Source organism: Lepus europaeus, chromosome 14, assembly GCF_033115175.1.
Source record: "Lepus europaeus isolate LE1 chromosome 14, mLepTim1.pri, whole genome shotgun sequence".
Classification (NCBI taxonomy): Eukaryota; Metazoa; Chordata; class Mammalia; order Lagomorpha; family Leporidae; genus Lepus; species Lepus europaeus.
The window spans coordinates 56,246,022-56,260,954 of record NC_084840.1 but is presented as its reverse complement, the minus strand read 5'-3'; the positions used below and the strand labels follow the sequence as shown (position 1 = coordinate 56,260,954).

General features: G+C 38.0%; 1 protein-coding gene across 2 annotated transcripts in view; it reads left to right on the top strand.

The window, feature by feature from the left end:
• The window catches only part of FMN2 (formin 2), a 358,901-nt gene that overhangs the window by 207,873 nt on the left and 136,095 nt on the right, over positions 1–14,933 (top strand). The window contains exons 9-11 of one of the 2 annotated variants that reach the window (XM_062210677.1): positions 13,201–13,292; positions 13,458–13,587; positions 14,644–14,790. In XM_062210677.1, the coding sequence (XP_062066661.1) occupies positions 13,201–13,292; positions 13,458–13,587; positions 14,644–14,790 (369 nt within the window). Of the gene's footprint in view, positions 1–13,200; positions 13,293–13,457; positions 13,588–14,643; positions 14,791–14,933 lie in introns of those variants that run through there. The other variant, XM_062210678.1, reaches the window with a different exon arrangement.

Sequence of the window (14,933 nt, the reverse complement as noted above, 5' to 3'; positions counted from 1 at the left end):
CAATCATGAGGACCCAATTCCTGTTTACTGAGGAATTAAAGCCTAGTGAAACCACGTAGTTACTAAATACAGTACATACTAGTGAGATTTTGAAAACAGAAATCTGTATAGTTTATTTAGAGTTATTGACTACCATTACATTCAGAGAGTGAAGTCTTTTCATAAGCATATGGGATATTTACAGTTTGATGAGTAAATATATATGTGTATATATACACATATATATTGCTTCCAATTCTTAAATTACATTCCTTATATGGTATGGTAAGTGTGTGGGGTGAGTGGGATGGGATAAACTGTGAGGTTAGGTATGTGGAAGGAATTGAGGTAGATTCTATAGTGTGTTAAATCTTTAACATCAAGTTAAAATATGTCCATGTTTTTCTGAAAATGGTTGAACTTTTTATGTCATGCTCAAGAAATAAGCAAAATTCCTAGACAGGAAAATGAAAACCAATCCCTGGAAGTGAATCTATTAAAAGTTCAACTGGAAACAAAATTAAAAAAAAAATAGGAAGGAGAAAAAAAACCTACACCCCTATGTAATTAAACAGCTCTAATCCAATTACAAGTAAGGGGGAGGGGGGCAAGCAGGGGAGAAGGAATTAGCGGTCTAAATTTATACTTCCAGGATTAGATTTCACAGTCATGCTTTATAGTTTTAGTAATCTTTACTTAGGGTAGTAGCTGGCATACCATAAACTTTAACCTGGAAGAAGAATATAGTGCACCACATGATATACCATCCTCCATCCTCAAAAGTATATACCATGTTACATTAATGAAAATGAATTGGATTAACCATCTGTGTTCCCATAACTGCTTAGAGGAACTTAATTGATTCATGTTTTAAGCAACATTTAATTATCAGTTTCTTCAAACAAAAATGAGAGGAGTATTGACTTTCTTTACATAGCTGTTCTAAAACCGTACGCTCATATTTCATCGTTTTATTGATTAGGTTCATGGGATCCCTGCGTGTATGCTCATTCTCAGCTATAAATGTTCTTAAGGTGTATTTCAGAATTAAAACTAAAAAGCTTTAGATCTTGAATCACTTACAGATTTACTTTATGGACTTAATAAAAACCAGAAATTATATTTCTTTCTTGTTCATCTAAGATGTGATATAGCCTGCCAAATCATAAAATTATTGACTGATTTTTTGATAGCCATGCTTATTTTAGATTTCATGAATTCCTGGAATATGAGAGTTAAAATGATTAACACTGCTCTGGTGAAAATATCTGGAAATAGATAGCATGGCAGTGTTCATATATTTATTTCCTCTTATTTTAATATGAGAGTTTAGTTTGATCAATTGATTTCCAAAAGGTTGACTTCTTTGTAGAGCAGTGAGCATTTCTGTGTTCACTACTGGCTTATTGAGTTTATGGCTATTGTTTGTGGGTAGGTGCTCTGAACCCTTCTGTTTCACATTTGTTTTTCACATTGTTTTTGCATGGTCCTGCTTCTTCACCATCTTGCAGCTCTCTGCTCTCCAGCTACTTGACTCCTGTCAATTATCTAAACCTCTCAGATCCTACCACCAGAAAAGCCCTGAAAAGGGGGCCTGTGCTGTGGCATAGCAGGTAAAGCCACCGCTTGCAGTGCCGGCATCCCATATTGCCACTGGTTCAAGTCTCAGGTGCTCCAGTTCCAATCCAACTCTCTGCTATGGCCTGGAAATACAGTAGAAAATGGTCCAAGTCTTTGAGGTCCTGCACCTGCATGGTAGACCCAGACAAAGCTCCTGGCTCTTGGCTTCAGATTGGCTGGGCTCCAGCTGTTGTGGCCATCAGGGGAGTGAACCAGCAATTCTCTCTCTGCCTCTGCCTCTCTGTAACTCTGCTTTTCAAATAATAAATCTTAAAAACAAAAAAGCATTTATAAAAGCTGTTCATTCAGGAAGCAGCTTCATGCTCAGCCTCTCCTCCTAATAAACATCTACTGACACTTCAATTCTCATTCCTTCCTTAGAAATTCTTCCTTGTGTCTAATATTCCTACAGTATTTCACTGTAACTTGTAACTCATCTTTAGAGTACTAGTCAGTCTAGTTATTCCACATGTTTTTACTTGATTATATTTCTTCTCATCCTCTCTAATCTTACAAGATTTATATCTTTTTTCCTTGTTATATAATAAATACATATATATATGTGTGTGTGTGTGTGTGTGTGTGTGTGTGTAAAATGAATGCATATAGTTAGTTACAGTCTAGCCTGGACAAGTTCTTTTACATAGAATTTTTTAAATTATTTTTTAAAGGATTTATTTATGTATTTGAGAGGCAGAGTTACAGACAGAGGGAGAGAGAGAGGTCTTCCATCTGTTGGTTCACTCCCCAGATGGCCACAACAGCCAGAGCTGAGCCGGTTCAAAGCCAGGAGCCAGTAACTTCTTCAGGGTCTCCTACATGAGTGCAGGGGCCCAAGGACTTGGGCCATCTTCCACTGCTTTTCCAGGCCATAGCAAAGAGCTGGATCAGAAGTAGAGCAGCCAGGACTCAAACTGGCACCTATATGGATTGCTGGCACTGTAGGCATCGGCTTTACCTTCTACTCCATAGTGCCGGCCCCATAATTTCTTTTAAAATATCAGGATTTTGATCATAATTTAATAATGATATTCTAGAAGAAAGAGTCCCTTATCATCACATCTTGTATAAACTTCTTTTGTGGATCAGCATTTACTTTTAATTTAAAAGAAAGATTATTTCTTTTTTTTTCATTTATTAAACTTTTATTTAATGAATATAAATTTCCAAAGTACAGCTTATGGATTACAATGGCTTCCCCCCTCCCATAACTTCCCTCCCACCCGCAACCCTCCCCTTTCCCGCTCCCTCTCCCCTTCCATTCACATCAAGATTCATTTTTAATTCTCTTTATATACAGAAGATCAGTTTAGTATATATTAGGTAAAGATTTCAACAGTTTGCCCCCATATAGCAACAGAAAGTGAAAAAAATACTGTTGGAGTACTAGTTATAGCGTTAAATAACAGTGTACAGCACATTAAAGACAGAGATCCTACATAATATTTTTTTAAAAAATTAATTTTCTATGCCATTTCCAATTAAACACCATGTTTTTTTTTCATTTCCAATTATCTTTATATATAGAAGATCGATTCAGTATATATTAAGTAAAGATCTCATCAGTTTGTACCCACACAGAAACACAAAGTGTAAAAATACTGTTTCAGTACTAGTTATAGCATCACTGCACATTAGACAACACATTAAGGACAGATCGCACATGGGATGTAAGTACACAGTTCTGTCTGAAAGCAGTCTCTAATAGCATGTTTTATAATTTTTACCCCAAATAAATTGCAATTTAGTTGACACCCACATGCACTTTTCTCCACACTTGCCTATTTGCACATCAGGGTAAGTGTTTTCCCTCTATGTCAATGAAGGGTACTGAAGGAGAGATTATTTTTGGAAAACTCCATAGCACTACTTCATGTTCCTGGCATTTCTTCTCCTTACCTGACTCATATTTTAAATTACTATGCTCCTACAGAAATTAATCCTTTGAAATTAGTTGTCATTTCACATTGCAACATTTGCTCTTTAGGTTATCAGTGTCATCTCATATCCTTTCGTTTTGAAGAGTCAACTGAGTGAGTGGCCTCCAAAGTTGAGTTATCCTGAATGGATACCTATTGCTTCTCAATTCTTTCCATCTGATGCTTCCTTTTTCTTTTTTCTTCTTCTTTTTAAAAAAGATTTATTTATTTATTTGAAAATCAGGGGACACACAGAGAGAGAGAGAGAGAGAAAGAGAGAGAGAGAGAGAGAGAGAGAGAGAGAAAGAGAGAGAGAGAGAGAGAGAGAGAGAGAGAAAGAGCTAGCACACTTCCATCTGCAGCTTTCCTCAGATGGCTGCAATGGCCAGGGCTGGGCCAGGCCAAAGCCAGGATTCAGGAGCTTCATCTGAGTCTCCTATGTGGGTGGCATAGTCCCAAACACTTGGGATATCTTCCACTGCTTTTACTAGGCCATTATCAGGGAGCTGGATCAAAAGTGAAGCAGCCAGGACAGGAGCCAGCGTTGCAGGTGGTAGTTTTACCCTCTATGTCACAGTACTGGTTGCAATGCTTTCTTTCCCTAACAAGCATTTATCTCTTCTTCATGATCCTGAAAATAAATCTATAGACAATATGTTTTATCTGTATACATGACTTAAATCATCTAATGTCTGCACACAATATAAACTAGAAATAGCAAAGTCATAATATATGATGCATTCAATTATATAAGTGCTTGGGTATAATTGGATTAGAAGATACAATTAATACTTAGAAATCTGTCTGTGTATTTATGACTACTAAACAGCTCAAAATAATTTATCACCTCTAATAAGATTTTTCAAAGTGGTGAATATTTGATAAAGTTGAAATATGGTTTCCTCTTAGACATGTCTGATGACTGTATCCTGTTAAACTCTGTAGTTTTTAAAATATTACTTTAAAATACTTAACTGAATGACAGAGAGAGAGAGAGAGAGAGAGAGAGAGAGAGAGAGAGAGAATCTTCCATCCATTGGTTTATTCCTCAAATAGCTGCTATAATCAGGGCTGGGCCAAGCAAAGCAAGGAACCTGGAACTACATTCTGGTCTCCCATGTGAATGGTAAGTACTCAAGTATTTAGACCACCTTGTGCTGCTTTCCCAGGCAGCAGAAGTTATCAGGGAGCTGGATTCAAAGTGGAGCAGCCACGACTTGAACCAGCACTCTGCTATGGAATTAAGGTGTTTCAGGCAGCAGCTTAATCCATTGTGTCTCAATGCTGGCCCCATTGTATATAATACATGAGAATTCAAATGCTAACATTCTATGAAATAATAATTTAACAAAAAATTTAATATAAGGCAGTTTAACTCCCACTCCCCAAAAATAGGGTGGTGCATCATAAAAACTGATGTTTGGGGGAGGGGAAATAAATGTCATCCATCTGTGGCCAGGACCCTGAATACTACTTGAATGGAAAGACTTGAGGGAGAATTGCTGTAGTATACTTATTTCATAGTCTGTCTTTCTCTCTATCCTAAGACAAAACTTATTTATTTACTTATTCATTTATTTATTTATTTGAAAGGTAGAATTATGGAGAGGGAGAGACTGAGAAAGATCAATCTTTGATCCTCTGGTTCACTCCTCAGATGGCTACAACAGCCAGGGCTAGGGCAGTCCGAAGCCAGAGCCAGGAGCTTCATCCAGGTCTCCCACATCAGTGGCAGTGGCCCAAACAGTTGGGCCATCTTCCACGGTGACTTTCATTTGATAAATGCTAGTCTAACCCCTGATATACTATAAAATCACAGGCCTGCCTGCACTATGTACTTTCCTGAAATGAAGAGATACCCAAGGTTTCTACTATTTGAAGAGAGAGGATGGGAGAAGAAAAAACATTGTACTCAAATCCTTTATGAAAATAGATTGAAACTAAATTGTTAATAAATAAAGATATTATTTTTGGAATACTTTTTTGTTTAACCCTAGCTTTGATCTCTGGTGCTATTTTTTCTTGTGTTTAATTCCAAATGTAAACCTTGTTCAATAATGGAAACACTTGTTTGCTTCTCCTTTTATTACAGCTTCTTTTGGTCCCTCAGGAGATCTTCTCTCAGAAGAACACAAATTGCACATCCTTCTGTCTGGTGTTGAGTTGTTTAAAGTTCCCTGTCTTCTTCTACCAGCCGTCGTTTTTATATAAATTGTGTTCTAATGTAATCTGCCTCTTATTTCTTTCTTGGAGAACATTAACAACACTTTTAGCTTGGGAGAGTACAGAAAGTGTTCCTTGCACATTCATTCTTTAACAAGTATTCAGCTCCTCTTTAAGGACAGTCTCTTCTGACACACATATACTAAACATTTCTCAGTAATTTTCCATGATGGCAGGCAAGCATTAGGGAAATTGTGTAGTTGGCTAGCAACGGCGATAAATTCTACCAACCCTATGCCATAAATGTTCGCTAGACCATCTTTAAATTCCTTTATCCAATCGATGTTACAAAAATGTACCTAAGACTGGAAATATCGTAGTTTATGTAGAAGACTCTCAGGTTTAGCCTATTGCAGTCTATATAAAAGGTAGAGGTTTTATGATGGTTACAAATGTAATTGTTTTGGTAAGTGTCTGCAAGGAACCTTGATTGTTCGAAGGCAGGATCCTGACTTGAAATTATACATGAACAGTAAAACATTTGATGGTTTTGATGTATTATGCTTTATAGGGATATCAGCCTTCCCTCCTTGTTGACTGTGATTGCAACAACTGACATTTAACTGGGCAATAAATTTATTAAAGGAATAGTTAACTCTCTTAATAAGGATTCAGAACTCCTATCATGTTTTCCTTCACTGAACTTATTTAAAAAGTTAAGTAATTCCAGATGGTATCTCATGTGTATTTGGCTTTGAATTTCTTGCTTTCTCACATGTTTGCCAACATAAGTTAAGTATTCAAGACTTCTAGGTCCCTAAAGAACTGTTCAGCCATTGGATTCACAACTTTAGGTTACTGTGGTATATTTGACCTTTGTTTTGCAAATTCTTTTCAGTCTTTGGCATTCAAAGATAGTGTTAAAGTTTTTAATGTACTTGTAAAAGAAGGATCTGTAGGGCTGTGGTGTGAGTCTGTGAATCATAAAAAGCATATCTCTTGAAAGTTTTTTAACATGACAGGAGATATGAGATAACAAGTAGTATATAGCATATCCACAAATTCTTGAATGTGTAATGTGCAAAACTGTCTTTTAAGTGGTCTTTTAGCAATAGAGAAATGTGTTCCTTTAATAGTATTGGAAAATGCCCAGTCCAGTACACAAAATGCTCTTTTGCCTATAACATAACTTATGAATTAATTCTTAAATATTCAACCAATAGTACTAGAGCAAAAAGAATACTAAAATAGATAAAGTATTACATTGTACATCAACAGTCAGGACAAGAGCTGATCAGGTCATTGTCTCTCATATTGTCCTTTTCAATTCAACAGGTTTCCCCTTTGGTGCTCAGTTAGTTGTCGCCGATCAGGGAGAACATATGATATTTGTCCCTTTGGGACTGGCTTAATTCACTCAGCATAATGTTTTCCAGATTCCTCCATCTTGTTGCAAATGACCGGATTTCATTGTTTTTGACTGCTGTATAGTATTCTATAGAGTACATGTCCCATAATTTCTTTATCCAGTCTTTATTAGCACACAATTATTCTTAGGTGTTTAAATTTTAGCTGAAGAGTGATCCCTGTTAAATATAAGAGTGGGAATAAGAGAGAGAGGAGATGTACAATTTGGCACATGCTCAATCGGACTTGCCCAAAATGGTGGAGTTAGAAATGTGCCAGGGGATTCCAATACAATCCCATCAAGGTGGCATGTACCAATGCCATCTCACTAGTCCAAGTGATCAATTTCAGTTCACAATTGATGGCTCTGATAGGTCTAAAAGTCAAAGGGATCACACAAACAAAACTAGTGTCTGCTAATACTAACTGCTAGAATCAAAAAGGGAGAGAACGATCCAACATGGGAAGCGGGATACACAGCAGACTCATAGAATGGCAGATGTCCTAAATAGCACTCTGGCCTCAGAATCAGCCCTTAAGGCATTCAGATCTGGCTGAAGAGCCCATGAGAGTATTTTAGGCATGGAAAGCCAAGATACCATGGAAAAGAAAAAAAAAAAAAACAAAACAGAAGACCTAAATGAAAGATCTCTGTGAGTGAGATCCCAGTGGAAAGAGCAGGTCATCAAAGAAGGAGGTACCTTTCTCTGAAGGGAGGAGAGAACTTCCACTTGGACTATGACCCTATCAGAATAAGATTGAAGTCGGTGAACTCAAAAGGCTTCCATAGCCTTGGCAACTCATGACTAGAGCCTAGGGAGATTGCTGATGCCATAAACAAGAGTGTCAAATTGTTAAATCAACAACAGGAGGCACTGTGTACTTAATCTCATGTGGGATCTGTCCTTAATGTGTTGTCCAATGTGAAGTGATGCTATAACTAGTACTGAAACAGTATTTTACACTTTGTGTTTCTGTGTGGATGCAAACTGATGAAATCTTTACTTAATATATACTAAATCAATCTTCTGTATATAAAGATAATTGAAAATGAATCTTGATGTGAATGGAATGGGAGAGGGAGCGGGAGATGGGAGGGGTGCGAGTGGGAGGGAAGTTATGGGGTGGGGGGAAGCCATTGTAATGCATAAACTGTACTTTGGAAATTTATATTTACTAAATAAATAAATATTCAAATCATTTTTCCAAAAAAATATTTAGAGCATACTTATGTGCCAGGCACTATTCTCAGTGTTGGTTTTATAAAAAATGAATGTTATATTTATCCCTTTGAAGAGCTTTGTAAAGTGTGGATAGTAAATAAGAAAATAAATAATTAGAGTCTAAAGCGATAAGTTCTTTTTTTTTTTGACAGGCAGAGTGAACAGTGAAGGAGAGAGACAGAGAGAAAGGTCTTCCTTTGCTGTTGGTTCACCCTCCAATGGCCGCCGCGGGCGCTGATCCGAAGGCAGGAGCCAGGTGCTTCTCCTGGTCTCCCATGGGGTGCAGGGCCCAAGCACTTGGGCCATCCTCCATTGCCCCCCTGGGCCACAACAGAGAGCTGGCCTGAAGAGGGGCAACTGGGACAGAATCCGTTGCCCCAACCGGGACTATAGTCCAGTGTGCTGGCGCCGCAAGGCGGAGGATTAGCCTAGTGAGCTGCAGCAAATGCTATAAGTTCCAGGATAGAATTCTGTGGAAAGGGACAGTTGCTGAAGAAATAATGATTATTTTATGCTGTGTAGCTGGGGGTATTCATAATGAGGCAATATTTGGGGTTCTTAAATATTGGACAATAGTATACTAGAGAGAAAACATACAGAATGGGCCCAACAGATGGAGCAGTGTAGTCAAAAGCATAGATTTGGAAAACTAAAATTTATTTAAAATCAGGAAGTCTGTGTTGATGGAAAGTAATACATAGGGGATCTGGGGCCACAAGAGGGGCAGGTCTTTCGACTGACAGAGATGGATATGATCCGGTATCTGGATGTCAATGAGATTGATAAGAAGAGAACTATTTCTGAATTTTTTTTAAAGATTATTCTCAACAGAAAATGTTACTTAGGCAGATGTAGGAGAGGTTAGACTATAAGCAGGCTTATTTATTGGATGTTTGCACTGAAAGATGATAAGCTAAGAGTAAATGTTCAAAAGAATTAATAGAATGACCAATGAACCATTTTTGATTTTTCTTTTAAGTTTAGAAATAATTATAGATCCATGGGGCCCTGCAAAAGTAGTGTGCATAGGGCCTGTGCAACATTTATGCAGTTTTCCCCAATGGTGATACCTGACAAAACTATAGTGTGTTATCAAAATCTGGAAATTTAGATTGCTTTAATTCATGGACCTTCTTCTTTTAGATTTCATAAGCTTAATGTGCACTGCTACATGTGTACGCATGTATGTGTGTAGAGTGTATATAGCTGTATTACATGCTGTTTCTTGTGGCTGTCTTCACAATCAAGGAGTAGGAACATTCTGCCACCATCAAGATCCCTTGTGCTGTCCTTTTTCAGTTATGCCACTGCCTTCCCCCCCCTCCCCCGCCCCCCGCCGCGCTTAGCTTTCTCCATCTAACCCCTGGCAGTCATTGATATGTTTCCATCACTATAATTGTATAAATTCTAAGAATATTATATAAATGAAGTCATGGCCGGTGCCGTGGCTTAACAGGCTAATCCTCTGCCTTGCGGCACTGGCACACCGGGTTCTAGTCCCGGTTGGGGCGCCGGATTCTATCCCGGTTGCCCTCTTCCAGGCCAGATCTCTGCTATGACCTGGGAAGGCAGTGGAGGATGGCCCAACTGCTTGGGCCCTGCACCTGCATGGGGGACCATGGCTCCTGGCTTCGGATCAGCGCAATGCGCCGGCCACAGCAGCCATTGGAGGGTGAACCAACAGCAAAAAGGAAGACCTTTCTCTCTGTCTCTCTCTCTCTCACTATCCACTCTGCCTGTCAAAAAATAAAAATAAAATAAAAAATGAAGTCGTGTTATATATTAGTATTGACTATTATCCCATGGATGAATTTACCAAAATTTTTTAATCCTTTACACATTGAAGGACATCTGAGTTTTTGATTATTATTTTTTGTGTATGGAATTAAATTTTCTTTGGTGTAATTTTCTATGAGTGTAATTTCTGTATTGTAGGTTTAGTGTATTTTTAGTGTTTTGAAGAAACGGACAAAACTATTTTCTATTATGACTTTACCATTTTGTGTTTTCAGCGGCAATATATGAGTTGTACTGTGTCTTTGGTATTGTCACTGATTTTTATTCTATCTGTTCTAATAGGTTTGCTGTGATTTCTCATTGTGATTTTAACTTTCATTTCCCTGATGGCAAATGATGTTGACCATCTCTTTTTTTAGGTGATACTTCTTTAAAAAATACTTTCTAATATAGTTTTCCATTTTTTAAAAATATTTATTGAAATATGGTATACATACCAAAAACTGCATGGAAGTGTACAGATAAATGAAGTTTATTTTTTCTTCTGATCACACTCATAACCAACACCCAAATTAAGAACTAAACATCACTAGTACCCCAAGAATCTCAACTATTCCTGGACTTCTTTTGCTTTTTATGTGGGAACAGAGAGTATATTGGCATTTACATGGTATGATTCAGTGAAGCACTATTTATAACTATATACCAAATGATATGACATCCATATAAGTTTTATACTCTCTCTATATTAACTATAACAAGCAAGAAGAAATGTGATATTTTTTCTTTTTGGATCTAGCTTATTTCTCTTGGCATAATAATCTATACTATCTATTTTGCATCTGTTTTGTTGCAAATGTCAGGATTTTATTTTTTATGGCTCAGTAATATTCTATCATGTATATATACGACATTTTCTTCATCCAGTCATCCATTTATGGAAATATAGATTCATTCCATATCTTAGCTGTTGCAAATTGTGCTGCTACAAACATGGCACTGCAAGTATCTCTTATATGATGATTCCATTTTCTTTAGCTGTATTCCAAGAAATTGGATAGCTGGGTTGCATGGTAGGTCTAATTTTGGTTTTCTGAGGAATTTCTGTAATTTTGCAACTGTGTACTACTCTTCTTTGGTGCGATGTTTCTTTACTTCTTTTGCACATTCTCTGAGTATGGTGCTCACTAGTACCACTTCTTGCTGCCTTGCTGGGCCTCCTATACTCAGCTGCAGCAGGGTTAGGGGAGATTGGGGAAGCAGAGTCCAGAGTAGTACTACCTCATACTGACTTGCTAAACCTTGTTGCTACTTTGTGAGAATAGCACTTTAGCTTTCCACGTGGCCACACTGACACCAAGAATAGCACATTTTTTCATTTGGAGTTTGCCTAATACTGGGCAGGTACTAAGAAAAAGGATTCCTCTTCAGCCAGACCACCCTGTCACTCCTTCTTTGACTGGAGGGAGGTAGAAAGCTTTTCTTTTCTATTTTTTACTTGTGTCTGCTAGTGGTTCCAGGTTTCAAGCTTCTCCTGTACCCCATATGGCATAAGTAGAAGGGAAATAGAAAACCCAGGAAACTCAACAGCATTCTATTTTTCTCAAGTGGTGAGGTAGCTGGCCAGCCTGCCCCCTTTCTGGTCCTTCACTGTCATTATGCTTAGGATTTCTAGTTGTAAGAGGGAGGACTGGTAAGCAATGGGTGATTCCATGTTCATCTCCTTGTTGCTTTTTCAATATTTAGCACCCAGCTGTAGGTTTCTGGGCCTTGGAGTGGGGTCATTGACCAGGATATCATGGGTCAAATCTTGTGAGCTGCTTTACCTTTGGACCTTGGCTCTCCTACTTACTAATTGAGATATTAAGATTCTGTTTCCTCTTCATAAAAATGGGGATGATGATGATGATAATTATTCTGGCATTAATATTAAGGCCCATAAATTGGGACTCTAAGGATTAAATAAGATTATATACGTAAACCCTTTGCAGGGTGCCTGACAGATATCGGTTGATCAATTAATGTCAGCTATTGTTTTATCTAGAAATGAAACTTCTGGCTCTAAGATCATTTGTTGAGCTCAATAAACATGGTTTAAGTGACAAAAATAATCAGTTTGCAGGGATTAACAAATGAACCAAAGATGAGGAAAGAAGTCAGTATGTCTTCAAGATCCTGCATTAAGAAGTGTAGGATAATGAAGGGATTTGGGGATATGTTTGGTGTTGGGGAATAAGTGAGAAGTGCAGATTGGAAAGAAAAGAATTTTAACAAATTTGTTTTTGTAGTTGGGCTGAGAATGCAATTTTTTTTTTTTTTTTGACAGGCAGAGTGGATAGTGAGAGAGAGAGACAGAGAGAAAGGTCTTCCTTTTCGCCGTTGGTTCACCCTCCAATGGCCGCTGCAGCGGCACATCGTGCTGATCCGAAGCCAGGAGCCAGGTGCTTCTCCTGGTCTCCCATGCAGGTGCAGGGCCCAAGGACTTGGACCATCCTCCACTGCCTTCCTGGGCCATAGCAGAGAGCTGGCCTGGAAGAGGGGCAACCGGGATAGAATCCGGCGCCCCAACCAGGACTAGAACCCAGTGTGCCGGCGCCGCAAGGCGGAGGATTAGCCTGTTAAGCCACGGCGCCGGCCGAGAATGCAAATGTTAATAAAGAGAGTGAGACATGAAAAGGCAGATTACAGACAGTAATGTTGTTGGTCACACTGGAGTATGAGGTTCTAGCACAAATATAAAAACTGTTAGGAAAGAGAACTTCATTCCTTGGAGACCTAGTATACTCCCAGCTAGCCATAATCTTAATAGAACAAATGCCACTTTAAAATGAAATTCTCGCATCCTAGAGAATATTATAAACAGCCAAAATAACAAGAAAGGAAAACTGTGTTGTTTTAAACCATGCTTGAATGAATAAATGTTTTGCAGATCACCAATCATCAGTAACATTATTTGGAAGATTTGGAGATGATCTGGTTTGCATTAAACATATTTACACTTTAAAATGCCTTATAAATTAAGTCAAGCTGTACTACAAACAGATGCTAAGAAATATGAAAATATATAGATTTTTGCTGTGCTAAGATACTTGTTATCTAAAGAATATAATTGACCAGAGTTTGAAAAACTGCTTGGCTTTTGTTTTTTCCAGAGAGCTCAGTCAGACGAACTGGAAAAAATTGAAAAGCATGGCCGATCCTCTAAAGACAAGGAAAACGCCAAGTCTCTGGATAAACCGGAACAGTAAGCATGCCTTAGGCCTGTGGCAAGGGCACAAGGGCTACGGGTGGGCCCTCTGTCCATTTGGAAAATGCAGTCTTCAGTGCATACCTGTCATGAATGAGATGAGGATCAACATCTGTTCATATGAATTATATTTTTCCTCTTAACTTGGCTTTATTTCTTTAGGTTCCTTTATGAACTGTCACTAATCCCCAACTTTTCAGAGCGAGTCTTTTGCATCCTGTTCCAGTCCACGTTTTCAGAAAGCATTTGCTCAATTCGTCGCAAACTGGAATTACTACAGAAATTGTGTGAGGTGAGTTTTGGTTCAAAATGAGCTGAACTTGAATTCTGATTATTTCATTTGTTCAGTCATGTTCATGTTTCAAAGAAATCTATTTTACTTAAACTCTTTATTAGATATGAGGGATAGTAGTCCCACAGAAGGGACCATTTTAGGGCTGTGCTTTCAAGATCAAAGCACACATTCAGGTTGGCACATGGAGCTGCAGTACCGTGTTGGGCGAATGTGGCCAGTGTGTGTTGGCCTCTGGAGAGCCGTCTTCCATCAGCTTTTGCCAAAACGAAATCTTCACTTTTCATAGTCCTTTCAGATATCAGACTTCCAAATGAATGAGATTTGAAGGCATTTTATTTACTTCCCTTCATTTTTGGCAGGGTTTTACAAATTGTTAATAATCATTCCAACCAAATCATTTAGGGACAGACAGCCATATGGCTCAACAGAAGATTAATATTCTTCTGAAAACAGACTAAGTGCCTGGAAGAAATGACCATTATTAACATTTAAAACAATTTGTCAAAAATAAATAGTACCATTCGTTCTGGTCGTGGTAAATCATTTTGAAAAGTGGGATGATGTTATCAAAGACACGTTTTCAGAGGAAGTGACATGGAAACTGAAGTTAAACTTCATGTTTTTGGAAGAAGTGAATGTGAACTTTTTGGGAGTAAACCTAAATTTGAAAATCTTCTAACTGCCTTTTGGTTTTCTACAATTTCTTCCAAATATTTGTGTTGTTGCAGACATACACATGACTAGGATGATGGCAATGATATTGTTTTATAATAGTTGTCCTATTACAACCTTATTTAATTTCCTTGCAATTAAATAGTAGAAACAGCCAAGAGTGGCATTTCTCAGCTTACAAAAACATACTTAAATGCTTGCTGGTGGTACAACGTTTTAAAGTTTTAAAGACTGTTCTTAAAATATACTTGATAATGAGGGATGGGAAAGTTTGGTTGTGACCCAAGACTGTTAGTATCATGTGAATAACTGGCAATGACTTTGGATGATTCAAACAAAACTTTGTATAAGAGAAAAATTGTTATTTATCATGTTTTACAGACGTTAAAAAACGGTCCAGGGGTTATGCAGGTTCTGGGTTTGGTTCTTGCCTTTGGCAACTACATGAATGGTGGAAATAAGACTCGGGGTCAGGCGGATGGTTTTGGATTAGACATTCTGCCGAAGCTGAAAGACGTCAAGAGCAGTGTAAGTATTTTGTACAAATGGATGTAGGCAAATTCAGGATTAGGTATTTTGTCTAATAATTGGTCTGACTGTAAGCTAGATGGAATAAGCATTTCTTTAGGTTCCAAAGTCTGACTAGAGCCAGATAAAAGTAATGGCTATCA